This window comes from Neomonachus schauinslandi, chromosome 10 (assembly GCF_002201575.2).
Source record: "Neomonachus schauinslandi chromosome 10, ASM220157v2, whole genome shotgun sequence".
Classification (NCBI taxonomy): domain Eukaryota; kingdom Metazoa; phylum Chordata; class Mammalia; order Carnivora; family Phocidae; genus Neomonachus; species Neomonachus schauinslandi.
In genome coordinates this window covers 7,343,956-7,371,822 of record NC_058412.1, presented here as the reverse complement: position 1 = coordinate 7,371,822, position 27,867 = coordinate 7,343,956, and the positions used below count along the sequence as shown (strand labels likewise).

The window sequence follows — 27,867 nt, the reverse complement described above, 5'->3', positions numbered from 1 at the left end:
AGCCCTCCCTATGGCCCTCTTCCTCTCAAGGCCACTTCACTTTACAGTCACTTAAAGCTGTCCCCACCATGTGAGCTTGGGCACCTCCCCGAGGCGGGACTGTCCTATGTCACCCCTGCATCCTGGCCCCTCCCTGAGCACTTCAGAAATCTGAGCTCCTCTCTCCCTTCTCAGATCACGGAAGAAAATTCTGAGACTTCCCCCAAACTTTGTCCTCCCGTGCAGTGAACCATTCCTCCCCAACCAATTGTTTGTGGATTGCTGTGAGCAGATTATTAGTATAATGATGAGAGCTAATATTGCATTAATGCAGTTGTTAGATTATTTGTATTGTCATAGTCATTAACTTGGTGATTACAATTTTGTTTCAATTTCAGCTAGCTCCTTGTGCATTCTGTCAAAACTTCCAGAAACAAAGGAATCCAGAACCACATTTCCTAACAGACTGAATATCCAATTTACAGAATTTATGGAAATCCGGCCCGCAGTGACCACCCTCCACCAGGAGAAAAAACAAAGAGAGCCAAGTCCCGAAAGGTGAGCGCAGGGCAGGGCCAACCTCCCCACCCTCACACATGGGGAGACGGTTCTCCAGCCAACCCCCCCCAGGCCCTCTGGACCCCCCAGGGCCTCAGGGCAAGAACTGGGTGGTCCCGTGTTCAGAACGGCAGACAAGCAGCACATATCTGCAGGAAGACATGACCCAGCCCCTGGTAGCACTTTTTCTGGTACACAGGAGGGACAGCTTGGCTAATGTAGATCTCTCCCCAACCCACATCATGACCCCTGCCCTAGCCCAGGCTGCAAGGCTGGTGAAAAGCCTGGGTTAATGGAATTCATCTGGCTTTTGATCGCTAGGCTTCACAATCTTTGTGCTTGAACTAAACACGACCAGCTACATTGCTGATGGCTGAAACTGGCTTGTTGACTGCCAAGAGCCTTATGAGATAGCATTTGAGGCCTTTGGCAGTTGACCCAGCTCAGAAACCTCACTACAGTGCCAGAACCAGAGCACAGCTTAGCTTACAGGGAAGACTCACATTAGCCAAGCTCACATGGCTGATGTATAAAACCAGAAGCCATGTTTTTTCATTGACAATGAGCAACTAAGCTGTGACAAGAGCTGGACTATTTTCTCCCAGAGATGCAGTATCCACCACCCTGGGCCTCTCTCTGGACAGGATCACCGGGTTTTCGTGTCCCAAGGCACCAGGCCTCTGTGTGGCTCTCTTCTCCTGACCCCTGCAGAGGTGAGGCTGTCCTGGTCCCCCATGCTGCTTTAGCTCAGGCTCCACCTCCCATCACTGCAGCCAAGTCCACTGCCCATTTCCTCTTGACTTCTATTGTAACCCCTCACCTTGGGGCTTTTGGGAAAATCCCAGTATAGACAATGGATTGAGCTCATAAAGTCCCCTCATTTCAATTTTGCTTTTTACTGAATTCCAGAATTCAAAGCAGTCCCTTTCCCATGGTCAAAGCTCAACGAATCATTACTGAGGGAATGGATGAATGAACTGGCCTGGCTTTTGCACCTCCTTTTTCTCTTCCTGCAGGGAAGCACCTCCCCAGGTGGCAAACAGACCTGGGGTGGTGGGGGGGGGAGTTGATGACGCAGGTGTGCCTAATCCCAGAGGAAACACAGCCGTCCCCCCATCTTGGACGCCACGGCCAGTCTACCTTTTCTTGGCTCACAGCAGTCACTCCCCTCCCGTTAGGTCTTACGGGCCTGGGAGCTGTTCTCCCTCTAAGACTGTGCATGTCTCTGTTCCATTATAAGCTGACATGAAATTCAGCTTTGAGAGTGCTTATATTTCCGAAGTCTAGAGAGGCTCCTTGGGGTGCCTTCAGGTTCTACCCATAGACCCAGGCAGACCCTGGCCAGAACACCCCAGTCCTTGGAAAGCAGTGTGGGGTAGGGGCTTTGGAGTCAGACGGCCTGGTTTAGAAGATTGTCCGTGTGACTCAGGACAAGTTGAACAACCTCTCTGGGCTCAACCTCCTTATCCTTAAAGCAGAGTTTATGTTGTGAGAATCTGGTGGCATAATTATTCCTCTCTGGGGGCATGACAGGGGTCACATAATCCTGGCTCGGCATCGCTCCCACAGCTGGGGGACTCTGGCTCTGGGAGAGCTCTCTGCTATGTCCTTGGGGAAACCCCACGTGCTGGAGAGGCCGGGAAGGAAGAGGGCGGGCCCAATGGCTGACACACTGGTTCAAGCTGATTCCAGCCGTGTCCTCTCCACTCCTCTGGGGAAGCCTTGTAGCTGACCGGCTGCATGGATGGAGGAATGGGTACCTTCCATCTGCTGACCACAAACACAGACACAAAAAAACCCAGCAGGAGGAGGTCTCATGGAGCCAGGCTGCAATTTAACACATGACACTCAGATATGCAAAACATTTAGCTTATTTATTCCTCTCTAATATATTTTACCATTTTCACAAGACTCCACCCCATTGGAGAATGTAAACTTGCTGATTTAAGGAAGCCCCATCGGATGGGGCCTTGTAGCCTGAACACAGCAGAGGAGCTGGAACCTTCTACTTCTCCTTTCTGAAGCCAATACAAAGACATCCACATGCAAAAAATAAACCATGACTCTTACCTCATACCGTATAAGAAAATTAACTAAAAAGTGGCTCATGGGCCTAAATGTAAGTGCTAAAACTACAAAGCTCCTAGAAGAAAACAGAGGAGCAAACCCTCATGATCTTACAGTTGGGAAGGATCTCTTAGGGCACACAAAAGCACTAATTATAGAAAGAAAAAAACACAGCACATTGGACTTCAGTGAAATTAAAAACCTTGCAAGGTGGAGAAAATGAAGAGGAAAGGCACAGACTGGAGAAAATATTTACAAATCATATTTACAAATCTAACAAAGGACATGTATCCAGAATATACAAATAATCCTTGCAACACAACCTATTAAGACAAAGGATTTGTTGTGTGTGTGTGGGGGGGGGGGGTTGTATTTTTTTTTAAGTAGGTTCCTTGCCCAGTGTGGAGCCCACTGCGGGGCTTAAACTCCCGACACCGAGATCAAGACCTGAGCTGAGATCAAGAGTTAGATGCTTAACCGACTGAGCCACCCAGGCTCCCCAAGACAAATGATTTGAATAGACAGTCAACCAAACAAGATATGTGTATGAAAAATAAGCACATGCAAAGATGCTCAATGTCATCAGTCATCGGTGAAATGTAAATTAAAACTCCAGGGGATACACTGGACACCCGCTTAGGATGGTTAAAATTTAAGAATGTGCACATGAGGATGTGAAGCAGCTAGAACTCTCCTGTTGCTCTCACATGCTCGTGGGCATGTAAATGGACTGTCACTTGGAAAACAGTTTGGGAATTTCTTAAAAAATTAAACACCCCTATTCTTTACCAGCCCTTCTGCTCGTTGGTATTTACCCAAGAGGAATGAAAGCAAATGTCCCTAAAAGACTTCTACAGGAATGTTCATAGTAGCTTTATTCATAAGAACCAAAAAGGGGGAAAACTCAAATGTCCATCAACAGCTGAATGGATAAGTAAGTATGGTGCATCCACGATATGGAATACTACCCAGCAATAAAAAGGGACAGACCCTGGTTTTACACCAGTAGATGGATTTCAAAATAATTCCAAGTGAAATAAGCCAACAAAAGAGAAAATATGCTCTAAGACTCCATTTTTTTAAAAGATTTTTTATTTATTTGAGAGAGGGAGAGCACGAGCAGGGGGCAGGGGGGGAAGAGCAGAGGGAGAGGGAGAAGCAGACTCCCCGTTGAGCAGGGCACCTGATGTGGGGCTCCATCCCAGGACATCGAGATCATGACCAGAGCTGAAGGCAGACGCTTAACTGACTGAGCCACCCAGGCGCCCCTATAAGACTCTATTTAGATAAAATTCTAGCAAATGCAAGCTAACCTACAGCGGCAGAAAGCAGCTAAGGCGTGGCCCGGGGACAGGGTGAGGGTAAGGAGGAACCCAAGGGAGAAATCACAAAGGGGTGAGAGCAAACCAGGAGTGACGCAGACATGCATTAGCTTGATGGTTTCATGGGCGTGTACATATGTCAAAGCTTATTAAACAGCACCGGTTAAACATGAACAGCTTATTGTATGTCATTTATACCATAATAAAGCTGGAAAAAAGGAAAAAGAAATCATTCCAGAAAAACAAGGAGAAAATCCCAATTCCAAAAGGCAGCAACAACAATTCTAGAATCACTGTGCAATTATATTAAAAATAAATGACAAAATCTTGAGGCAGGAAAAGTCTTTAGCTCATGAGTCAAATAAGCGGTCCAAACCCAAATTGCAGAAGGTCTAGAAATAGTAATAATGAAAACCTGCATGTGAGAGTCTATAGGAGTCAGCTAAACAAGTCCTCAGAGGAAAATCCATAGTCTTTTTTTTTTTTTTAAGATTTTATTTATTTATTTGACAGAGAGAGAGAGAGCGAGAGCAGGAACAGAAGCAGGGAGAGTGGGAGAGGGAGAAGCAGGCTTCCCGCCGAGCAGGGAGCCCGATGTGGGAGTCGATCCCAGGACCCTGGGATCGTGACCTGAGCCGAAGGCAGACGCTTAACGACTGAGCCACCCAGGCACCCGGAAAATCCATAGTCTTAAAAACTTACATTTAAATAAACAGACTCCCCCCCCAAAAAAAGAGGAAATCAATTAGGTGTCCAAAGTAGGAAATCAGAAAAAGAACAAAATCAACCTAAGAAAAATAGGATAGAACATGCATAAGGGTCAAAAGTAACGGATTGGGAAGTCAGCCCCTGGGCATCGCCTCACTCTTCCGGTATACCCCTCCCTCCGCCCAGGCTCAAAGTGGGTGCCCTCCCCACCTGTCCTCACCAGGCACTCCCTCAGGGCCTGCTCCACCCTACCCCACCCCAGTTCTCCTGCCCTCCAAGCCTGGCCCACCTGGGAAGGGGGGGACCAGGAGGAGGGTGATGAGCACACACCTGGGGGCGGGGTGAGGGGTGTGCACAAACCTGGGGGTGGGGGATGAGCACACACCCGGGGGCAGGGGGTGGGGTGATGAGCATGCACCTGGGCGTAGGGGTAGAGGGATGAGTGCACACACGAGGGCAGGGGTGGGGGGATGAGCACACCCATGGAGGCAGGGGTGGGGGGCGAGGGGGGGGATGCACTCAGGGCTGCAAGGTGTGGGCTACCAGGCCTCCAGAAGAGGGTCCTTCTCATGCACTGGCTGAATGAACACACCACCCAGCAGAGGGTGGGATGGAAGGCAGATACAAAGGCCACTCGTGTCCCTTCCCAGAGCAGTGGTCCCCAGCTAGCACAATGTTAAGATTGCCAGGGAGCCTCAAACATGCCAAGGCCCAAGCCCCTCCCCCAGCTTTCATCTGGGCATGTCCCTCAACTTTGGTCAGCTAGTTGCAAGAACCAGGAGCAACAGGGGAGATGCAGGAGAGGAAGTGACTGTGGGAGCTGGTCTGGAGTTCAAACCCAGCTTCTTGCCAGCTATGCGACCTCAGACCCCTACCTTGACCTCCCTGAGCCTCCTCAAATATAATAAGTGTACCTCCCAGAAGTAGGTGGGGATCAGGGATAATATACATGACGATTCAGCTCGGCATGGCCACCTAGGAATGTGATGAAGGGGGGCTGTCATCACTGCCTACCCCCCCACCCCAGCCGCACTGAATCTTGCAAGTCGACTGGGCTCCAGGACCACCTGCCGAATCTGGGGATTCAAGTGTGAGCTGGGGTGGGGGGGGGGGCTGGCCGTGTCGACAAGGGTTGCCTTGGATCCATGGTCCCAGCTTCCGTGAGACTATTCTGGGTCCAATTCAGAATGCCTGGCTCCTGGCTCAATGGGCTTTGTCCCAAAGATGTAATTTCTATTTTGATTCCATGCGACATTTAATGAAATGACTTTCAGACACCACGCAGCATGTCTGAGTTATGAAAGCACAGCTTCTGGATTCCCCAACACAACACCATCACGGGCCCCTCTGGTTGCTTCAGGGGCTGCTCCACAGCTCCTGCAGGGGGTACGCTGAGCCCGCGGATTCAAGGCGCTGCGCACAGCCCCGGGGCCCGAGGCCTGCCCTGATGGAAGCCTCCCTATCCGCCCCAGGCCTGGCACTGCCACCCCCACAGTTTCCCAGCTGGGCAGAGACAGCAGCCTCTGCCCGGGCTTCCTCCCTCCAACCCGGCGCTGTTCAAACTGCAGATCAAAAACGTTCAGGGAGACGGGAAATCAATGCAGATGGTTGCAAACAGTACTTTTAGAAAAACAAATGAAACAGAGTAGAATAGAAAACGCTGGAACGCATTGCACATGGCTGGAGTGACTGCGTCCTGGCATCCTGGGAGGTTGTACACGGGCCTCTGCAAAATGAAAGACTTGACAGAACGCAGCTCTAATCCACTCCCTCCAGCCTCTTGGAAATGCACATCTGATCTGCTTACTCCTCCGCTAAAACTCACTGCGGCCTCAGGGACAGAGTTCAGATCCCTCAGCATGACACTGAAAGCCCCCAAGACCTGGTTCCTGTCCACCCTCACCCCCACACACACACCCAGGAGAGAGCAGGGCCAGGCGCGCCCCCTCGGCGCTCAGCTGACAGAGAGGACTGGACAGCCTGACCGAGTGAGCCGAGCGTGATGTCACTGGGGCCGTCTCCTAGGTGATCCCACGCCACACGCCACCTGCTGACCTCCTCTGGGCCGGGATGACTTCCTAGATTTTAGAGAAGCTAAGGTATAAATATTTCTGGAAGCCTTCTGTTCAAAAGGAAGTAGAAGCCCTACAATTTCTCAACAACTTGGCTATTAAAAATAGGAATTCCACCTACGTGCTGGAAGAGTTTGTCGGGGATCACTGAAGGGCCAGAGTCATGAGGTCACTCACATGTTTGGGGCCAAGGAAGGCGCCGGGCTCAAAAGCTAAATGCCGCAAGAAGGCAGGCAGCCGTGCGCAGCTGGAGCCCCAGCTCCAAGCCCCCCGAATCTCCAGAAGCACAGCGAAGCCAAATGGCACGCAGCCATTAGCCCCATAAGACTCACTTCCCACCACACCACGGAAACATCTGGACAAGCACAGGTCCCAGAGAAAATTGGAAGAGGAATAAACTGTGCATTAGCAAGTAGACACAAGACCTCGTCTCGGACCTTGGGAGCACCCAAGGAGATGCCTGGCTTCTCTGAGTCCTCGGAAGGGAGCACAGCCCGGCCCAGAGCCAGGGACACGGGCGGAAGGAAGAGCCAGTATGCCCTGAGGATTCCGCCTTTGGTTAGGGTCCTGGGCCCGGAAGGCCTGCAGCTCAGGGTTATGGGACAGTCTCCAGAAGGCTCTGTGAAGGAGCAGACAGGATGGTCAGTTAACATGTGCAACCACTCCCGGGTTAGCCAGGCGGCCAGGGGAGAGGAGGAGAAGCTGGGAAGTGAGCCCCATGTACCAACCACCCCCTCAGGGGCCAGAGGCTCCAAAGCATCACCTCTTTTTTTTTTTTTAAGATTTTATTTATTTTTAAGAGAGAGAGAGAGAGGGAGGGAGGGAGCACAAGCAGGAGGGGGTGCAAGGGCAGAGGGAAAAGCAGGCTCCCTCCAGAGCAGAGAGCCTGATGCAGGGCTCGATCCCAGGACCCTTGGATCATGACCTGAGCCAAAGGCAGACGCTTAACCGACTGAGCCTCCCAGGCGCCCCAAGCATTCTCTCTTTTAATCCCCACTGTCATGACCCTCCTGCTACAGACGGCAACTTCCCCCGGGGCGGTCACTCACTTGCTCCCGCATCCACTCATTCATTCAATAAACATTTATGAAGAGAATCCAGAGTGCTGTGCCCGTGTCGGGGGCTAGCTGAACATCCTCTGGGGACAGCAGACCCCGTCCCCGGCCTCAGGGGGCTCACAACCCAGGGGGTGGGGGGGAGGGTCAGCAAAGTGGCAGACTGGTCCCGTTCTGCACGGCAGACTCAGAGCAGGTACTCCTGCGGGCCAGGGGAGCACAGAGAGCACCCCTAACCCAGCCCGCTGGGCGGCGGCGGGGAGGGTCAGGTAAAGTGGTCTCCAGGTTGGGACCCGAAGTTCGGCAGGTGGACGGGCAGCAAGGTCCAGGCACGGTAGGGAGCCGCAGGAACAGTGTGTCCGCAGCCCTGAGGCTCAGGGAGGGTCCGCGCGCGGTCAAGGTGAAGCCAGCAGGGCGCCTGGGCTGGGGCAGATGAGGGCTTCACCTTGAGGAGTGGGGGGGCGCCCTGAGGGCTCTAGCAACACAGTGGCTCCTCCTGATTTGCTTTCTGAAAGATCATTCTAGACGCTGTGTGGATAAGGGACTAGAGGAAGACAGAGTGGGTGCAGGCAGCCTGCCCCTGAGTGTGGCCGTAGGGATCTGCAGGGGGATGGGGCTGCACTGGGGTGCCATCTGGGAGTGGATCAGCAGGTGGCACTGGGGGGCGGTGAGGGCGAAGGAGGGGTGCGAGGCTCCCCCTCCTGACCACACGTGGAATAGCAGCCCACACCTGGCTCTCCGACCTAGCTCCTAGAGGCCCGGGTGCCATTCGCCCAACAGATGACCAGCATATGGGGTGCAGTTGGGGCAGTGTTGGTGGGGCGCCCAAGTGGACATGTCTAGTTGAATGTTCGGTCTGCAACTCAAAAACTACACTGGGGAGAGTGGCAATTCCACAGACCGGTGTGAAAAGGCCCCAGGGGAAAGCCCTGCAGGAGCAAGAGGAGTGGGGAGCGGGGCATGGCAGAGGGCGAAGACTGGGAAGGAGACGCCCGGAGGGGTAGGTATGGGATCCCGGAGCCAGGGACCCCAGTGAGAACTGAAGGGGAGCCACAGACACAGGGGGCACAACGGACATAAAGGTTCAGAGCCACTCTGGAACCAGCCTGCCCCGTTGCCCAGGCTCAAGTACCAGTTCCTCCCCTTAACTGGCTGTGTGACCTTGGGCAAGCGCTCAACCCCTCTGTGCCTTTGGTCCCTCAACTATGAAGGGATATTGTAAGGGGTGAATGAGTCAGTATATGAAAAGGCGAGCACTACATAAATGCTGGGGGAAAGAAAGCAAAGGTCTCAGGCTCTCAGGGACGCAGGGTAGTGGTGAGATGGGGAGGAAGTCACACGGCAGGAACTAAGGCGTGAAGGGACCTGGGTAGGTGGTAGTAGCTGCAGAGACGGAACAGGATGGGGAAAGGGTGTCACCTCCCAAGGATGCAACACAGGAAGGATAGCGAAGCCCACATGTGGTGTCTGGGAAACCCTCCAAGGGGCCGCACGCCTGCGCCCCCCACCCCTGCCTGGTATGCTGGCAGGGCTGGCTGACTGGTTGCAAATGTCGACCCTACCCGCCCTTCTCCCTCGTCCTTTCCCCCAAATAAAACCACTCAGGCTCAAACTGAGCTCATCCTTCCAGGACCCTTGGAGCCTCTGACTCCTCTCTCACACACAGGCAACCCCTGATTCGATCCCACCAGCTGTCTTTCCAACCCAGGCAAAACCTGGCCTGCTTGCCATCTCCACTCCTGCCCCTCACTACCCCTGCAAGTCTCCACCACCTCTCACCTGGACAGCTGTGACAGCCTCCAAGCAAGGCTCCGGCTTCCACTGGTACATGCCAACTGATACCGGACCTACAGAAACAAGAGTGCACCTTTGAAAAAGTAAGGCTAATCCCAAACTTCCCATGCTTCTCATTCCACTCAGAATGAAATCCCAACCTGGGCCTACAAGGCCCCACAAGACCCACTGTGCACCGCCCCCCCCCCGTCCCACCCAAAATCCAACCCCCACCCCCTCCCCCCCCCTCCCCCCCCCCCACAAAAAAAAAAAAATCCCTGCCGCGGGGCCTTTGCACTTGCAATGTCAATGCCTAAAACAAGCTTTCCTCTGCTAACCATGTGGTTTGTCCGCCACTTCCTCCTCTAGTTCCTCAGAGCTCTTCCTCGACTACCCACATGAAAAAGCATGAGCCCTTTGCCCGCCGCCTCCTCCCTACTTCCATTTCCTTCCCCTGACTTACCACCCATCAGTTAGTTGGCTGGTTTCCCACGTCCCCCGTCAGTGCACAATCTCCACGAGGGCCTGGGCTTCATCTGCTTTGTGCTTCGTTGTCTCCCTGGCCCCTGAGCAGAGCAGACACATAGCAGGGCGCTCAGTAAACACGTACAAATTAACGGCCTCTCAACCCCACGCCTCACCCCTCCTCCCGACTGTTTTCTGTCTTGTGTGCACTCCTGTTTCTGGCCCTGGAACAGCACTACCCCCCCAACCCCTCCTTCTTCCCTTCCCAACAAGAACAGGTAGGGGTCCTTCCCCTGCTCTCTACCCCCTCCCTCCCTAGACCTACTCACACCCTCCTCTGTGTGATCTTGGGACACCGGACCCTTAATCACATGCTCTCTTGACTCCAAGACCAGGCCTCAGACACCAGGCCCCCTTCATTCAGACACAAGCAGGAACCATCTATACTCTGAGAGCGGAGGCCTCTGTGGCATAACCAGGAAGGTAAAAGAAGATGGATCCTGCCCCCGGGGGTTGGCAGTCTCCCCAGGGAGGCCACATGAATAGAAGGGACATCATCCCAGCACAGCCTCACACCTGAGGTCCTGGCTTTGCCACCTGTGCACTTAACCCCTGGGCCCAGGAGAATGTCTCACAAGCAGTGGAGTGGGACTTAGCTGGGTCCGCTGGGCTCCAAAGCCCAGGGTTTTCTGAACTGAAAGGGGCTTCAGATCTGGCCCCCTGGCTGGCCATTTTGGACGGAAGCAACTGGCTCCCGGTTTCCGGTGAGATCCTCAGCCTCCCGAGCACCATTCAGAGGTGATTGCACGGGAGTGGGCGCACACGTGAATCACCAGCACAGCGCTGCGAGGGGCCGTGACATCTGCGTGACTCGGCCTGCACGCTGCAGGGCACTTCTGGGGACAGCTGCAGGGCTGGCCCAGCCCTCCAGGCACTGGGGGCGGGGGGCACCTGCCATCTGCCCGGGGAGCGGCTGCCTGAGTTGCCACAACCGCTCTTCAATATTTATTACAGGAAAATTAAAACAGAAAAACAGAACAGAAAGAAAAACGCACTCCCACCTCCCCAAGACAACTGTTTTCATTTCTCCATTTGCGATACCTCCTGTTTTTACCCATATGTACACATATTTTTATGTCATTGTAACCACGGTACACACAGAATTTATGTTCTGCTATTTTCATTTTCCGGTATTCTGTGAGCTGCTCTCCACGTGGCTGCATGACCTTCATTTATTTACCGTTTATAATGACGGGCTAGCACGCCCTTTAGAGATAGGACATAACTCGCACACCCATTCCCCTTTTGCTCGGCATTCAGATTATTTCCAGCTCTAACTCTAACTGGAGATGGAAGGCTGAGTCCCCTTTTAAAGATTTCAAAATGAATGGGATGATGCAGCCATTCGGCGAGCATTGGTGGAGAACCTCCCACCTGCAAAGGGCCCGTTGAGAGCAAGTCACAGTGCCTCGCATGCATGCTCCACAGAGAGGCACAAATAAAAACCCACTGACAGCCAGTGGTCCACTCACCACCTGTCCCTGCCCCCACACCCAGTTCCTGGCCCTTCCATGGCTCCCTACAGCTGCCAGGTCAAGTAGAGGCTCTTAGACAGCATGGCACCCCAGGTCCTGCCCAACCACCCTTTACAATTCTCTTCGATTCCCACCAGATGACTCCTACACCATCGACCTCCATCCCCAGATACGGGGTGTCCTCTCTTGCCTCAGGGCTTTGCAAACCCAGGTCACCCCTATTCCCGCACATCTGACTCACCCTCCAAGGTGCCACTTGGCATCCCCTGGTCTGTGAAACCTTCCCTGCCTCCCCAGGGCCTGGCATCCTCCTCTGCACCCCACCGGGCCCAGGCTGACCGTCTGAGCCCTCGGTGCCCTGCACCAGTGGTGTGTTTGTAAATGTTTAACAACCAGCTCTCCAGAAAGGGACGCTGAATTGTAGCACTTACTAATTCCCATGGTGTAAATACTCCCACCAAAGCTGATTCCGAACCACCAAATGCTCAGCAATACACCGTTCTATAGTTATTTCTACCATATGTCATATAGTTATTTCTACCGTACAGACATGACAGGCATAAACAGCCTCAGCAGCACAGATGATAGGAATGTGTGGTGAGATAGGGTTTGAGTACTTCCCATATTTCTCTTTAATATAATGTATTTAATTTTAGGCTTACATAATTTGCTTTTTAATAATGGCTGTATTTAATAACCAGCTCAGTGTTATGAGCTGAATTGTGTCCCCCTAAAATTCATACGCTGAAGTCCCAACCCCCAATACCTCAGAATGTGACTGGTTTTGGAGATAAGGTGTTTAAGGAGGTAATTAAACTAAAGTGATCATAAGGGTGGGCCCTGATACAATCTGACCCGTATCCTTGTAAGAGGAGATTAGGACAGAAAGACGGGAGGGGCGACGGTGTGAGGACACAAGAGGAGACGGCCGGTCTGCAAGCCACGCAGAGAGGCCTCGGGAGAAACCAACCCTGCCCACAACTTGATCTCAGATTTCCAGCCTCCAGAACCATAAGGAAATAAATTTGTTGTTCAAGCCACCCAGTCTGTGGTAGTTCCTTACAGCAGTCCTAGCAAGCTAATATGCTCCCAAAATTCCTAAAAATTTAGGAATTTGTTCTCCTGCCCGTGCTTCCTGGCTCTTGCCCGTGCTTCCTGGCTCCTGCCCGTTATTGACCATCTACCACTTTCCCTTTTCCTGACTTGACTGTGGACCCTCAAGAGCAAGGTCATGTCTCGGAACGTCTGGGTGGCTCAGTCGGCGAAACATCTGCCTTCGGCTCAGGTCATGATCCCAGGGTCCTGGGATCGAGTCCTGCATCGGGCTCCCTGCTCAGTGGGGAGTCTGCTTCTCCCTCTGCCTCTGCCCCTCCCCACTGCTCTCATGCTCTCTCTCTCTCTCAAAAAAATAAATAAATAAAATTAAAATCTTAAAAAAAAAAAATAAAAAGAGCAAGGTCACATCTCACTCAGAAGTCACCAAATGCCTTCTGGAAAGGTCCAAATAGAAAATATTTTAGCTCTACCTAAATACGGCCAGTCGCCACATTTCTACTCGGCCATGTCAGCGTGAAAGCAGCCGGGACGGTACGTACACGAGTGTACCTGTGTCCCGGGGAGACCATCCGTGAGTGCTGAAATGTGGGTTCATGCCATTTAAACATGTCACGAAATATTGTTGATACATCTTTAAAAATTCTTAGCTCAGAGTCCGTACAAAAACAGGCGGTGGACCAGATGTGGCTCCGGGGCCTAGTTTTGTGAGCCACGACCTTCAGTGTGTCCCCTGCAGCCCCTGCCTCCGCCCCACCCCCACCCCCAGCACAGGGCCAGGCACAGGAGGAGAGAGGCGAAGTTAATGTTTGATGATCCGGGGATGAAGAAACGAAGGTCAGCCAGCCAGTTCACAGGCTCTCCAATTCAGCTAGCAAAGACCACTTCCAGGCAATGTCATGAATTTTTCTTTAATGCAGAATTTTTTTTCTAATATGCAAGGGAAAAAAGAGCTTTCTGAAACATAAATCTCTCCCTGCAAGGTAGACCCATCACCTCTTTGTTGCCTCTGATCTTCTAAATGATCTCTCAGAAATAAACATCTAGCACTTCTTCCATTAATAACTTCTATTTAATGAGCATCTCAAAAATGTGCCAAATCAAACCTATGATGACAGAACTTTTGATCAGTGGTTACCAGGGGCTGGGAGGGAGAGGGAGAACGGGCAGGACTGCTGATGGGTGCAGGGTCTCTTTTTGAAGGTAGAGAAGTGTTCTAAAGTTGACTGTGGTGGTGGTTACACAGCTCTGTGAATATATAAAAGCCAATGAAATGTGCACTCTGAATGGGTGAATTGGATGGTCTGTAATTATATCTCAACAAAGCTGTTTTAAAAAATACACCAGCCATTAGTCACCTGATTCTCACAATGACAATATTTTTTAATATTGTATTTTTTTAAGTAATGTCTACACCCAACGTGGGGCTCGAACCCACAACCCCGAGATCACATGTGGCAAACTCTACCGACTAAGCCAGCCAGCGCCCCTCACAGTGACAATTTGTAAGGTCAGCCTTTTTGCCGCTGTCCCTGCACCAACAGAAACAAACAGGCCCACCGTGGTGTGGAAATACAGCTCAGCAACGCAAACTCAGATCAGCCCAAGAGAGGCCAGGCCAGCCCCAGGGAGGCACTTGTTTGCACACCTTTCAAAGCAAACACGTCCTGGGCCCCTGCAGGGGAGGCTCCCCCCCAAGTGGAGGGGAGGCACAGTGCACCACACACAGGCAGCTAGTCCCCAAGCTCTTTCTGGACACAGCTGGAACCTTCCTGTTTTCCATCTTCAAGTTCAGTCATTGCTCCCCACCTCGTTACTAAGCCCGAGAGTCCAATTAGCTGTGTGATGCATGACCCCTCCTCAGCCTCCGCAGACCCACGACCTCATCTGGGAGTCACAGGCAGAAGCAGGTTGGGAGTGGCTCCCTGGGTCCAAAGCCTGGGCCATGAAGACGGGGGAGACGCCTGCCCAGACGGGCCACCTGGCCTCGGGGACAGTGATGAGGCAGAGCCGGACAAGGGGAGTGAGGACACGATCCCTGCTGAGCAGAAGCAGTCTCCTCGGGACCAGAGTGGAGGTCTAGGGCGCCTGTTCTCTCATAATGGGCTGTGGGTAGTAACAAGAACATGGCCGTGGGGCCAGGACACCTGAGTTCCAGTCCTGGTTGGCCACTGTGTTTCTACCTGTGGCCCTCAGCAAGGCCCATGGCCTCCCGGAGCCTCTTGGACACATCTGTGAAATGGGGCTAATCATCCACGCACCCCCCCCCCCCCACAGACCCCTCCGAGTGGTGGTGGATCCAATGAACTCAGGGCTGTGGGTTCTGTTCAGGTCTGACTTGGTTGCATGTGGCACAAACGTCCTGATTCTATTAGGACTTTATTGGCTTACTTAAGTGAAAAGTCGGGGGAGTGGAATTCAGGCATGGCTGGATTCAGAAAATGAACAAGGTCACAAAGACCCCGTCTTCTCTGAAGACCCGCAGATCAGCTCTCCTGTCCTGAGTGTGGGCTCCTTTCGACAGCCACAGCAGCCACATCCGCTTTGCACCCCGTGGCGTCTGGAACCCCAGGGGCTGTGGCCAGGGGGCTTTGGACAGAGGGCAAAAGAGGTCAGTTGGTGGGTGGCCTCTGAAGGAAAAACAAGGCTTTCCAAGGCCCTACCCACTCCTGAAGCAACTAGTCAATGCCAGGAGAGACAACAGCTCCCCTCCCACCATCTCCACCCAATTCAGAGTGCAGAATGAAAGGCCTTCTCTGGGGCGCCTGGGTGGCTCATCAGTTAAGCGTCCAACTCTTGGTTTCGGCTCAGATCATCTCAGGGTCGTGAGACTCAGCCCTGTTTCAGACTCCGCACTCAGTGGGGAGTCTGCTTCAAGATTCTCTCCTTCTGCCCCTTCTCTCACTCACATTCTCTTTCTCAAATAAATCTTAAAAACAAAAGAGAGAAAAGGCCTTCTCTGGGTCACAGGCAGCCTTGGTCCCGCTCCTATAAACTCTCAGGTCAGGCCACACCTCACAAGGCTCAGCCCGCCCCAAACTGGCCTGACATCCCCACTCAGCAAGTCTTGCCACCTGCCACCATCCAGGCCCCAACCCCTTGCCTTGTTCATCCCATTCGTTCATCCCTTTTAGTGTGGCCAAATGGTGTCACTCGCAACATTCTCATGTTGTAAACAGCCAATGGGTTACACCTGCCCAGCCCACACTGGGCCCCAAAACCCCACCCCGGTGGTCCTGCCTGGACACAGGAGGACCAGGCACCTTCTCATGTCTGGTAGGAACTCGAAGGAGACAGAAGTTAAAGGCTGGGCTCCAGGTTTGGGCTTCCAACCAACTGCATACAGACTCAGAGGACTCTCTGAATTTGGCATAAAAGCAAACACAGGGACAATGCAAAGCACTAGGAAGGATAAAAAACAGACTGTGACTAAAGAGGATTAGATTAGAACCGCAAGACATTCCCCCTTTGGCCACCATATCCAGACGCCATCAGACCCTGGGAGGTAAGATAAGGCAATGCCCAAAGACCCTGCAGACAGAGAAGCCATGCGGTCAGGTACAAAGTTACAACTGCTTCTCCCCGGATCATCCCTCAGGTCCGAACTGCCATTTCCAGTAAGCCTTTTTGCCTCAAAGTCCTTTATCCTTCTAACACAGTGTCGCCCGCCCAGGGCTTTCCCCATCCTTCCCACCTTTTTGCATTATGTGTTTAACTTTCAGAAATAGCTTCTAGCTAGAGTTCTTCTCATCGAATCTTAAGCTTCTGTGATTTAACTGGTTAGTCTACCTGCATTTATTGGGCTTATTGATCTTATCAGGATTTCCATTTACCACTCTGCTTTTTCTCATCTTTTTTGCCTATTAGACCGATCACCTGTTCAATACCCCTTCTCTGCCACCACTTTGAAAGTGACACACTCTGTTGTGTTCTTGTAAGCAGGACTGTAGACTCTTCACGCATCTGGTGAACCCGCTAGCCCACTCTTATTTACAGCAGGAGGACCTGCCCCCACTGTCTCCCTGCTATGTTGTCCCGTATTCTGGGTCCACTTGATTTTATCCACGATTAGATTCACTACACGGCAACCCATTTCTTTGCTCACTACCCTCCTTTTGATTCAATTTTCTCCTTAAAGTGTATTCTTTAGTCCTTCTTTTGAAGAGGGGGTATGAATGAACTTGGAAATCTTACTTCTAAGTAAGTTTATTTTCTCAGCATCTCAAGATTTGCTTCCATAACCTTTGGCTTCGACTGTAGTGCTGTTGAGAATTTCTGCCTAATAATTACTCCTTTATAGATCTACCATTCCTGTAAACTTGAATGACCTTTGTCCGTATGCTCTGCAGATTCACTACAAATGAGTCTAGGTATGGATTTATTTTCATTTATCTGACTTGGGATTCCTTGCACTTTCTGATTTAGTCGCTTCTAGAACATTATCAGTCATTATCTCTTTAAACATTAGCTATCCAGTCCCTCACGGTAAGACTTCCTTTAAAAATAACATGCACCCCCTTTCATCCTCCACATCTCTCCCCCATCTACTTCTGGATAATTCCATCAGGTCCCTTCCCATCACCAATTCACCCTCAGTTGTGTCTCCTCCTACTAAGCATCTTTTTCTTAAGTTCCAAAATATTTAATTCCAGTAGTTTTGTTATATTCCTAGAAATTGTAGGAAATTTTTAAAAAATCTGCCCACTTCTTTAGAATACGCTGTTCTTAGGGTTTTCATTTTTTCCCTTCTGATCCCATTATATTATCTATCATCGTAACTGGAAGTTCTCCAAGAGATGAATAACCAACCCCCAGGGCTGCAATGAGCCCAAGCTTTCCCAGTCCCTGTCTTTGTTCCCAGCATCTGAAAATTCCTCTTTCTTAGGAAATCAATACCCACTTAACTTTCGTGATCACTGGCAGGTGTTTGAAGCTGGGAGGCTGTTCAGGTCACCTCAGTCCCCTCTCTTGCTGGAACCACTCCAGTCCTTAGAGCCAGGCCAAGGGGACTGTGGTTCCTGAACCTTACATCCGCAGTGGGTTCAGCTACTCTCATCAGCAAACATCCAGATGTGCGAATCCGCTCCCAGGAACGGCAGGGGATCACATTCTTTCTCAAGTACCCAGAGTACACCAGAGTAGCCTCCTCTACAGAAGTGGGGGGGGGGGCGGCGAGATGATGGGGTGTGCTATCAGCCTTCTCTCAGAACACGCCAAGCCATACATACAATCCTGTTCCCTCAAAGCTACAGCCGCTCCCCAGGGAACCGTATTACTATGCGGGATTAAACCACTATCAGGATCTCCAGACCAACAGTGACAGAGCTATTCATCCTCACTGGCACACGAACAGCCAGTCAGCTCCCTGGCCCGACGGCCTTAATACCCATCCAGTTCCAGCTGTGCAAGGAGCCAGCACCCAAGTCGGATCACAGGCAAGCAGACAATTCTGACTGCGTGACTTAACCACACTTGGCTGACGCAGGTCCAGTTAAGTGAAATGCGGGAAGCGTGCTCTAGGGTGGGCAGCTCGCACAGGTGGACGGCAGGGGAAGCAGGACTGTAGGGGGCCCACAGGGAGGCTGTTCGGAGTTGATCCTGAGAGCATGGCTACCCCAACCTGACATAAATCAAATGACATTCAGCGTGCCCTTGGGGTATAAAGGCAAAGATCTCTGCTAGGTTCCTCTGAGACACAGAACACACCTGCTCCCCAGACATTACCCACCCCAAAATACTCAGCTCCAATTAATTTCCTCATTCACCAGGGCCTGATCCTTGGGGGCCTCATGCTAAGACGGGGATGGATACGGATGTGGGCGTCCGTTCTTCGTGAGCCTTTGCAGGAAGAGCAGGGAGGGAATCTGGATTAGCCACCCCCCTCCTCCTCCACAGAGAAACAAGGTCACCCCCCACCTCCGGCACCTACACCTCTCCTAAGTGCTCCCATCCACCTCAAGTTCTCCGCTGCTCCTTGCCTGCTCTGGCTGTCTAACAGGTTCACTCACGCATCAGCTCCCTTCTTGAGAACGTAAGCTGCACAGGGACGGCTAGGCCCCCAGCCGCACCTCCGGCACCTCCGAACAGTGCCTGCCCGGCAGCTGGTCGTCACAGACACCTGCATATCCAAAGTGGCAGGATATACAAGGCCAGGATTTCAAAAAGGCTTTAGGAAGGTGGGCCAGGAAAGGCCATTTATAGACAGAGGGGCCAATCCAAGGCCATAAAGAAGTCCACGCAGCTCAATTTGATGAGGAAGAGCAAAGCTGAGAAGACCTTTAGCCCCATCTGGTCCCCACCCCCATCATTTAACAGCTGGGAAAATGGAGGCCGGGTAGCAGCTCACCCAGGGGTCTGGGAACTTAAGCCCCCTTGACCCTGGCCCACAAACTCCAGGAGAAGCACAGGGCACACTCTTGTTCATCACGTCTCAGGCATTAGCAAAGTCCCCTCCCCCAAATGGAGGAAAAGCAAATGAACGCATATGCCTTCATGAAAAACTTTCTCGTTTTTTTCTTCCTAAACTGAAATGCAAATTAATTTATCAAGGAACGGACATAAGAACAGTTCATTTAACCCCTGTGCCGCATTCAGTTTTTAGACTTTGAAATGCTTGACTAAAATCTGCTTCCCTTTGACAGATCAGGAAACAGAACTGGAGTTGGCAGAAATGAATCCTTCCGTTAACGCACTAACAGGGAGGCCGAATCCTAAAATCGACTTCCGACTTCCACCAGCACCTGACACGCGAGGCAAAAACGTTTATTCACTTTTGTGTTGCACAAGTGTAAGAACCACATAATCTGGATTTACTTTAGGTCACAATAATTTAAAAGATAGAAAGCCCCTGTTACAGAAATTGTTAAATTGACTATTTGACAATTTATACAATAAATGAAAAAACTGACAATAGAACAGGCCAGTGATCAGCCAACACAATACAACAGGTTAACAAATGCAGCCAAAGAATCAGTGCGTATCATCCACCACCTTCCACCTAACATCATGGCTGGGCTGGGTTTTTTTTGGGGGGGGCGGGGGCGGAGCATGGAAAGGAGAAGGCAGGGGGAAACAAAGGCAGGTCGATTCAAACTAGCCCTATTAAGTATATTATCTTATACTATCAATCTAAAATTACAATGTGAATAGAGCGTGTGTTAATATAGCTCATGCAACTCGAGTTTTCTCCTGAAGGTCAGGAATCCAATAAGGTAAATGCTCAGATTGAGGCAGATGCTGGAAGTAACTGCACTGAATTCTACCTGCTTCAATCATGAACTGCACTAACTGGGCAATTATTTCAAACTATGAACCACAGATATAAAAGGACACACACAGTAAAAAAAAAAGAAAAAAAAAGTTCTAATTTAAAAGACATGTAGTAAATATAAATGAAATAGAGCAACAGTACCTACTTACAAATTCAACCAAATCGGAATACACGCTCAGCTTTTCGGGGAGCCAACGTCAGTCCTGGTTGTGCCGTTTAATTGGAGCAAGACCCTCCGTGGGGCATTTTGTGCAAGGATGATTGGAAAATCAATTTACAGTACTATCTCAGATCCTATAGCTAAGGATCTAAAGATCTTCGTTAAGAGCTTGAAGTTGGGGAATGTAAGAGGATGCTGCCCCTCTCACATCCCCGGGTGACCGGCAGACAGCCTGCATCACACTGCAAGCTCCAATGATTGAAGTCAGAAGCTCCTTTCCCCTCGCTCTCATTCCACAACACTCCACCTGGCCTCCAAAATACAAACCACAACCTGTCCTCTTTGTGGCACCAACTAGCTAATACCTAGGTATGTGCAGGGCTGACTTTGAAGTTGATCAAAGAGCACATCCATTCTAGAAAATAAAGAATAGAAATAACGTGCATCATGATCTGCACAGGTTTGACGGACTTTGGCCACCTAGTAAAATCCAGACCAGCTCCCATTAGTGGTCAATAGAAGGCTTTGCATGTGGGCTAGAAACCAAATTAGGTTAAATCAGGCCTTTATTTCAACAGTACAAACTCTGTTTATTTGTATGTAAAGTGCCAGTTTTATATACAAATCAGTAAGTAAACTTTAAAATCTGCTTTGAAGCACCAAGGCTGAGACCTCCCAAGGGCCTTTGAGTAACTGACTGATTAATCCTGCTGGATCTGACTCACTCCAGGGTCCACACATGTTGAGCCCTGACTGCCACTAAGAGCCACGGTGAACTCACGGACAGCCAGCCTGCCTGCAAAAGCCAAACACGGCCAAGGTCTTTCCTAAGAATCCGAGGAGCTTTTGTCTATGCTTCTTTCTAGGTGAGACAACTAGCATCACTAATCAACAGGCTTGCTTATGAGGTAGCTACACAGTTTTAACAATACTATTAATGAACATTATGGATAATTCATGGTGTAGCTGGTTTGATACACTTCAAGTAGCTGATTTTTTTTTTTTTTGGATGAGAAAGGGGAAAAAAAAAATCAGCAAAATAAGAGCACATCTTCATTTCTCTTAGAAGTCAGCATCCAAGGTAAAAGAATTCTCTGTTGGACTTGACATCACTCCCATCCTCTGATACTCGCCTACTCTCTTCTCAAAGAAGTTAGTCTTCCCTTCCAGTGAAATATTCTCCATAAAGTCAAATGGATTTTCTACTCTGAAAACCTGAAAAGGTTCACAGGAAAATTTAAATACGGAACACCAGTTTCAGAAGAACCAGAAGGCTATAAACAATACTTTACCTTGCCAAAACCTAGCTCCAGCATAAGTCGGTCTGCCACGAACTCAATATACTGCTTCATTAACATGCAATTCATCCCAATGAGCTTCACAGGCAAGGCCTCCGTGAGGAACTCCTAGAGACCAAAACAGAGCTTCTCAATAAAACGGAAGCATCAAGACACCTTCTAGCTGGCACGAGAGACCCTGATGCAACACCCACCTGCTCTATCCGAACGGCATTAATAATTATTTCCCTCACTCTCTGCTCGGAAGGTTTGTGGACCAGGTGTTTGAACATCAGGCAGGCAAAGTCACAGTGTAAACCCTAGAAGAAAAGGTTTAAGATCACTATTAAAACCCGACTTATATCAGGGCGCCTGGGTGGCTCAGTCGTTAAGCGTCTGCCTTCAGCTCAGGTCACGATCCCAGGGTCCTGGGATCGAGCCCCGCGTTGGGCTCCCTGCTCGGCGGGAAGCCTGCTTCTCCCTCTCCCACTCCCCCTGCTTGTGTTCCCTCTCTCGCTGTGTCTCTCTCTGTCAAACAAATAAACAAATCTTTAAAAAGGAAAAAAAAAAAAAAGAACCAGACTTGTATCGGTAACGTGAAACAGGAAATGGCTTTCCCCTTTTCTGCATTCTCCTCCTACCCCTTGGGTGGCAGTGCTTTAAGCACTTCAACAGTCAAGGGGAAGAGGGCTTCAACTGCCATCTGCTCTGCGAAGGTCACGGCAGGTTCAGCAGCACCCAAGGCCCTCAACACTGCTCCTCTGGGGAACAACAGCAGGCCAGGTCCGGTCCCTGCTGCCCCGTGTGGTAGCCAAGAATGGGGAAGGACTTCTGCTCAAAGCATTCTTCCTACATCTGTGAGCTCCTGTGTTGCCACTATTCCCAGCAGGGAAGGCAAAACTCGGTGAACAGGCTAGTTAGTTGTGAGATTTACAGCCTAATGCTCGGGAAATCAGTAACGCAATTTCCAGTGAATGGAGTCTACGAGTCTTAGTGCCAAGTAACCCTGATCTTCCTGTAACAGAAGGAAGAGCTTCTTATTATAAAGCAAGACCAACTGATCTGCCCACTGGGCTCCAAGTATGGCAGGGTTCATGGCCCTGGCCTTGCCAACTGGAATTAAATTAGAACATCTGGACATTTTCACCTTCCCCTCCAGTTTAATCTAAGTGCACTCAGACATAAACTGGACCAGAATGGATTCTCATTCTTCACTAGGATGCTTATCGCCCAACTGTGAAGTACAGTAGGGTCATACAGAATACTGGGCAAAAAGAATAGAACACCCCATCACCTAGGGTGCATCAGACATATAAAGGTATTGAGAACACAAGCACTTCCAGTAAATTAAAGTATTTCATTTTCTGCCAAGTACGGATATGGCTGAACTCACATGTTAAATGTGGATATCAGGCAATCTTTCATCTGGAGTTCCCATCAGTGAACCCAAGAGTTGTAGATGTTTGGGGTGCCCATTAACCTGTTATGTGAATTAGACTCACCTCATCTCTGCTAATAAGTTCATTGGAAAACGTGAGGCCAGGCATCAGGCCGCGTTTCTTGAGCCAGAATATTGACGCAAAAGAACCAGAAAAGAAGATTCCTTCCACAGCAGCAAAAGCCACAACCCGTTCTCCTGTGAAGAGTTAACACCAACATAGTTCTAGTGAGCAACCGAGCACACGCACAAGGGGGGGCCACAGACCAGGGACGGCACTCAGAGGATGAAGCTCAGGGGGACGCGGGGCCAGAGGGGTCCTTACCGTAGGTAGCCTCTTTGTCCCCAATCCAACGCAAGGCCCAATCTGCCTTCTTCTTTACACAAGGCATTGTCTCGATGGCGTTGAAGAGAAATTCCCTAGTAGACACCCAGAGCGTCAGCAGTTACAGCAAAGACCTCCTATCACAAACATCCGGAGAACACCACTGGGGCCAAGGCCAAATCGAGCCTCAAACTGAAATGTTTTCTCATTACTGTTTTTGCTTTTCCTCCAGTGTTCTTTTTAAAATCTCAACATTCACTCGGTTCCTATTCTTTAGTTCATAGGGATCCCCGAAATCTACTAACATTAAAAGTCTTAGTCCGTTACACCAAGAGCATTTATCAGCTTAATTATATCAAGCCCAGGTCATGACAAAGTTCACAGGCCCTATCTTTGAACTTGAGAAGCCATAAAATCTTAACTGCTAAGACTACTTCAGTTATGCTGACCATTATCTTCCTAGACAGCACCTTCCTCACCAGACTATACCAACAGGTCAATTATATGGGCCCCAAATGCCATATGTATATAATAAAGTAATTAAAGCCAATAAACTGAATAATCTGAGCTTGCTTCCTACTGTAATTCTATGCTACACTGATGGTCCCAGATCAGGAAAGCAAATCAACTGGCCCCCCACTTACCTGGGTCTTCCTTATTACCCTCTTCCGCCTCCAATGTAACCCTGTGCCCTGCTTGGGAGTCTACAGATTCCCCAGCCTGTTCCTTATCAGGCGACCTTGTTCTCTGAAGCCAAGGTCATCAGACCATATGGCTCCCTTCATTCTCTTTCCATGTCTACATCCTGAGACCAGGGTCTGCCTCTCCCTAGCTTTTGAAGCTCAACCACCACACCTTCCTGATCCTGCCCCTTCTGGTTATTTATCCGGGTCATGCCTATCTTTATCTTTCCTCATTTCTGCCTACAAATGTGTTCAAATCGTCCTACTCCCCAGAGTCTCCCCAATCCTGCCTGCCCTTCCAAGCCACCACTCATTTTCCCAAATCACATTCTTCCTGGTTACCCACAGGTGCCTACCTTCCAGCCCTACCACTTCTGCTCCACGCAAGACTCTCATCCTGAAGCTGACCTCAGTATCTAGACCACTTAGACAGCCACTTTTAACGTTCTCCTCCTCTCTAATCTTGAAAATGTAAAATGGGTGTGAAGCTACCTTCATTTCTCCTCTGTGATCCCATGATGCAAACTATCTCTTCACACAGTCCTGTGCCTAAGTTCATCTAACCGTAAACTGCTGCCTCTGCTTTATTATGGAATTCCTCTCACTCACACTTCTAGGTCTGATTTTCTGTACTGTATTACGAGCTCTTGAAGAGGAGAGTAACGTTCTACTCGGGTGCACCCTCCATCCCCTCCATTTTGCCCCAGCTTCCCATTGTAGGTTAACAGATTGGCCACACGAGTACAAACTGTCAGACCTAGGATTTCGTTCATCATACACAGCCTCCTCGGATGTGCTTTGTTTTGTTTTCAAAGGCGTTAGATTGAACGACCAACGGTATACTTCCACTTCTAAAAATGGAGTAACCTCAGAACTTTGAGTTTTTAAGTGACTTGCTAATAAAGTGAGTGTAGGCCTCTTCCTCAGAGCAGACGGGAACATGGGTGGTAGAAACTGCTTTGTGTGCTTAGTCACTTAAGTCATTCTTCTACCCCTATGTAAACTCAAAAACTTGAAATAACGTTAACAATTAGTGAGTCCTAAACATGTTGGCAGGCCACCCAAATACTCACCTTTCTTTGGAATCTTTAATATAAGTGTCAATGAGGAGACTGTACATCTCAGAATGGATGTTTTCCATGGCAATTTGGAAGCCATAGAAACAGCGGGCTTCTGTAATCTGAACCTCTTGGCTAAACCGCTCCACCTAGTGGTAAAACACATCACAGCTTTCTCTCAGCTTGAGGAGCATCCACTCAGAGGATCCTGGATACATCACACTCCCTTTGTACCATTATAGGGTTTGCTTCTATTTTTAGAAACAATACTGCATTATTCTGTGGTAAAGCTGGGCATTTTATGCCATATGTGCTCAATTTACAGATCAGGAAATAGATAATGTCTATTTTATAGGGATCCTAAGAACACTCATCAATTCATTTTTTCCTAATTCACTGCACGAAGGATCCACTCACTATAAGACATATATAGACTCAAGTTATTAAAACAGCAAAACCACAAAAAGGAAAGCAATGTCATAGCCACGAGGAGTAAACCTGTTACTACCACTTAACATTGTCTTTGAGCCTCTCGAGAGCCAGTGGGGGGAAAAATTAACCATAGGGAAGAAAGAACTGCAAAGGATATTATAAAACAGGCAACACCATGTAACAGAACTACTAGCTTACAACTAGTATAACCTAAAAGATGAGGAGAGAGAATTGATCTTCTCTTTAATCTTGAAGCGAATGAAAGCAGACGTTTTTTGGAAACTCACCAAGTTTTCATTTACTATGCCATCACTCGCCGCAAAGAAAGCCAGAACGTGGGATATAAAGTATCTCTCCTCAGGCTTCAGGGATTCCCAGTGCTGAATGTCCTTGGAAAGATCCACCTGAAGTTTAGACGATCACAAGGGACATTAAGCATGCGGGGCCTCACACATACACATAATTCTTAAACCTTCTTTTAAGTCTACCGACACCACTTGATCAAGAACATGCCTCCCATGCACAGCTCCCTCCCATTCCACATCCTCTGTGGGCAACCATCCCCAACCACCCCCAAGAGGAACAAGAGTGTATTTCAAGCAAGTTACAACCACCACTGCAGGGGGCTTCTTCTAGAGCTGGGAGCAATGCTTAAACTTCCTTTTAAGTCTCCAGCTCCTGACTCTGATTACCTCTTCAGCTGTCCAAAAGGAAGCCTCAGCTTTCTTATACATCTGCCAAATATCATGGTATTCGATAGGGAAGATGACAAAGCGACGAGGGTTTTCTCTCAGTAGTGGCTCGTCCTCCACGCTGGGGCCAAGCACCTTAGTTTTCTGTTGGGCGAGAAAGTAATGAAAATGCTAATCATAGAGGGAACCACATGAAATTGCCATTTTTTCGGGCCTAGTGCATTCAAAGACCGGCAATCCCGGGTGGTTCAGTGTGTGGGTCAGCGGTCACACATGTATATCCTACAGAGAACAGAACCGGGATGTGACAGAGGAACAGGAGGAAATCTGCGGAAGTGTAAAGGACGGGGACGGAATGCCTTGGCGGGAAAGAAGCGCGGGCCGGGGAGTGGCTAGGGTTTGAAACCCTGGAGGAGACAATGAGGCTTTGGCGCCAAGGGCGGCTAGCGCCCCCTACCGGCAGCGCCCCGCCCCCACAGGCCGCTTCCCCGCCGGCTGCCCGGGCCACTCACCGGCTCGGCGGGCTCCTGGAAGATCCTCCTGGCGGTCTTGCTGGCCAGCACGCGGGTCCCGCTGAGACTCGGGGGCTGCGGAGAGACGCGCGGTGAGGGGCAGGCCCCCGACCCACAGGCCCCCCGCCGCCCCGGCCGGCCCGCGCGTACTCACCGTGTTCTCCTTGTCCGCCAGGCTGAGCCCCTTGAGGGGCGAGAGCTGGAGCTGCTGCTGCTGCTGGGGGTCCACGATGGTGGCGAGCGGGACGCGGACGGAGAGCATGGCGGCGGCGAGGGGTTACGGCAGGCGAGGCGGCGCGCAGGTCCTGGGAGCCCCCGCACCGCCCCGCCGGCCTTTAAAAGCCCACCGCGGAGGGGCGCGCACAGCGGGCGTGGCCACACACCGCCTTCCCATTGGATGCGCCGGCCGGACGTCCGCGATTCGAGAGCCGCGCGGGAGCGCCGACCGCCCGCCGCCGGGATGCCCCTCGGGACTCCCCCGGGACGCCCCCGGAGCCCCCGGGCCCGCGGACAGGGCCAGGGGCGCCGCGGCCTGGGCCCCTGCGGGCCCCCCCGGGCAAGGGCTGCAGTCCCCGCGCGACTCGGTGGCCGTGGCGCGCGGGGGACTCGCTTATCCGGGAACCGCTCGGAATTGAATAAAGCAACGCGATTGGAGGCCGCCCCGGAGCGGGAGAGAATTCCCCCACCCCTGAACCGTTTTCGCGGGTCGGGGCAAGTGGTTTTGCAAATGAGGTTAGTGCAAATGCCTGGGAACGCCCCTGGCTGCGAGAGAAGCGCGGGGTTGCGACCGTTTGGATACGTGTACCTGGGTGGGGGTTTAGGGGTCCTCGAGTTCCGGCAGATTTGTGGGAGGGTCGGTGACCACCGTGCTGCCTAACGGTTAGGGCCGCTGGCTACTGAGTCCCGCAGTGCAGTTGCTGTGTCACTTGGACGTGTCACCAGGCTAAAAGATTCAGTGCCCTCCTTGGTATAATGGGACTGGTCGCCGGACCTACCCTGTGGGATTATTAATAAAATGAGATCAATGCGATAATTCTTATAAAATGTGCAGTCCATGGTAAAGCTGAGTTAAGTAAATGCCGGGGGGGGGGGGGGGGGCTTTGGTGCATTTTCCCACTGAACTTGTGTCTGCTGTCAGGCCACTGTCCCCAATGTCAGCATTTTTTAAAATTAGAAACTGAGCAAAAAAATCCTGAGAAAGATTGAAGAACTGGGAATCCATGTACTGCTTATTGGGCATCAAGCAGCCTGAAGAGGAGATTGAAAACCTGCATTGTCATGAGGGAGACATGACTTTATTAGCACTTTTCATTTTACTTTGTGTTTGGTTTTTCAGATTTGCCACAGACATTTGCCCTGAAAGTGGCAAAATGCCAGGAATGAAGAGAAAGAAATGTTAGAATCCGAGAAATAAATGATTCACCTGGGAAAGT

At 50.6% G+C, this 27,867-nt stretch overlaps 1 protein-coding gene across 1 annotated transcript; it reads right to left on the bottom strand.

The window, feature by feature from the left end:
• Positions 1 to 20,207: 20,207 nt before the first annotated feature.
• Positions 20,208 to 26,875, bottom strand: RRM2 (ribonucleotide reductase regulatory subunit M2). The gene is made up of 10 exons (XM_021697444.2): positions 26,589 to 26,875; positions 26,435 to 26,509; positions 25,923 to 26,066; positions 25,518 to 25,634; positions 24,814 to 24,947; positions 23,058 to 23,152; positions 22,797 to 22,930; positions 21,510 to 21,614; positions 21,310 to 21,423; positions 20,208 to 21,232 (listed from the first exon to the last, which is right to left on the bottom strand). Exons 1-10 carry the CDS (start codon positions 26,694 to 26,696, stop codon positions 21,080 to 21,082), a joined length of 1,179 nt encoding a protein of 392 aa, XP_021553119.1. The 5' UTR covers positions 26,697 to 26,875; the 3' UTR covers positions 20,208 to 21,079.
• Between the last annotated feature and the right edge of the window lie 992 nt (positions 26,876 to 27,867).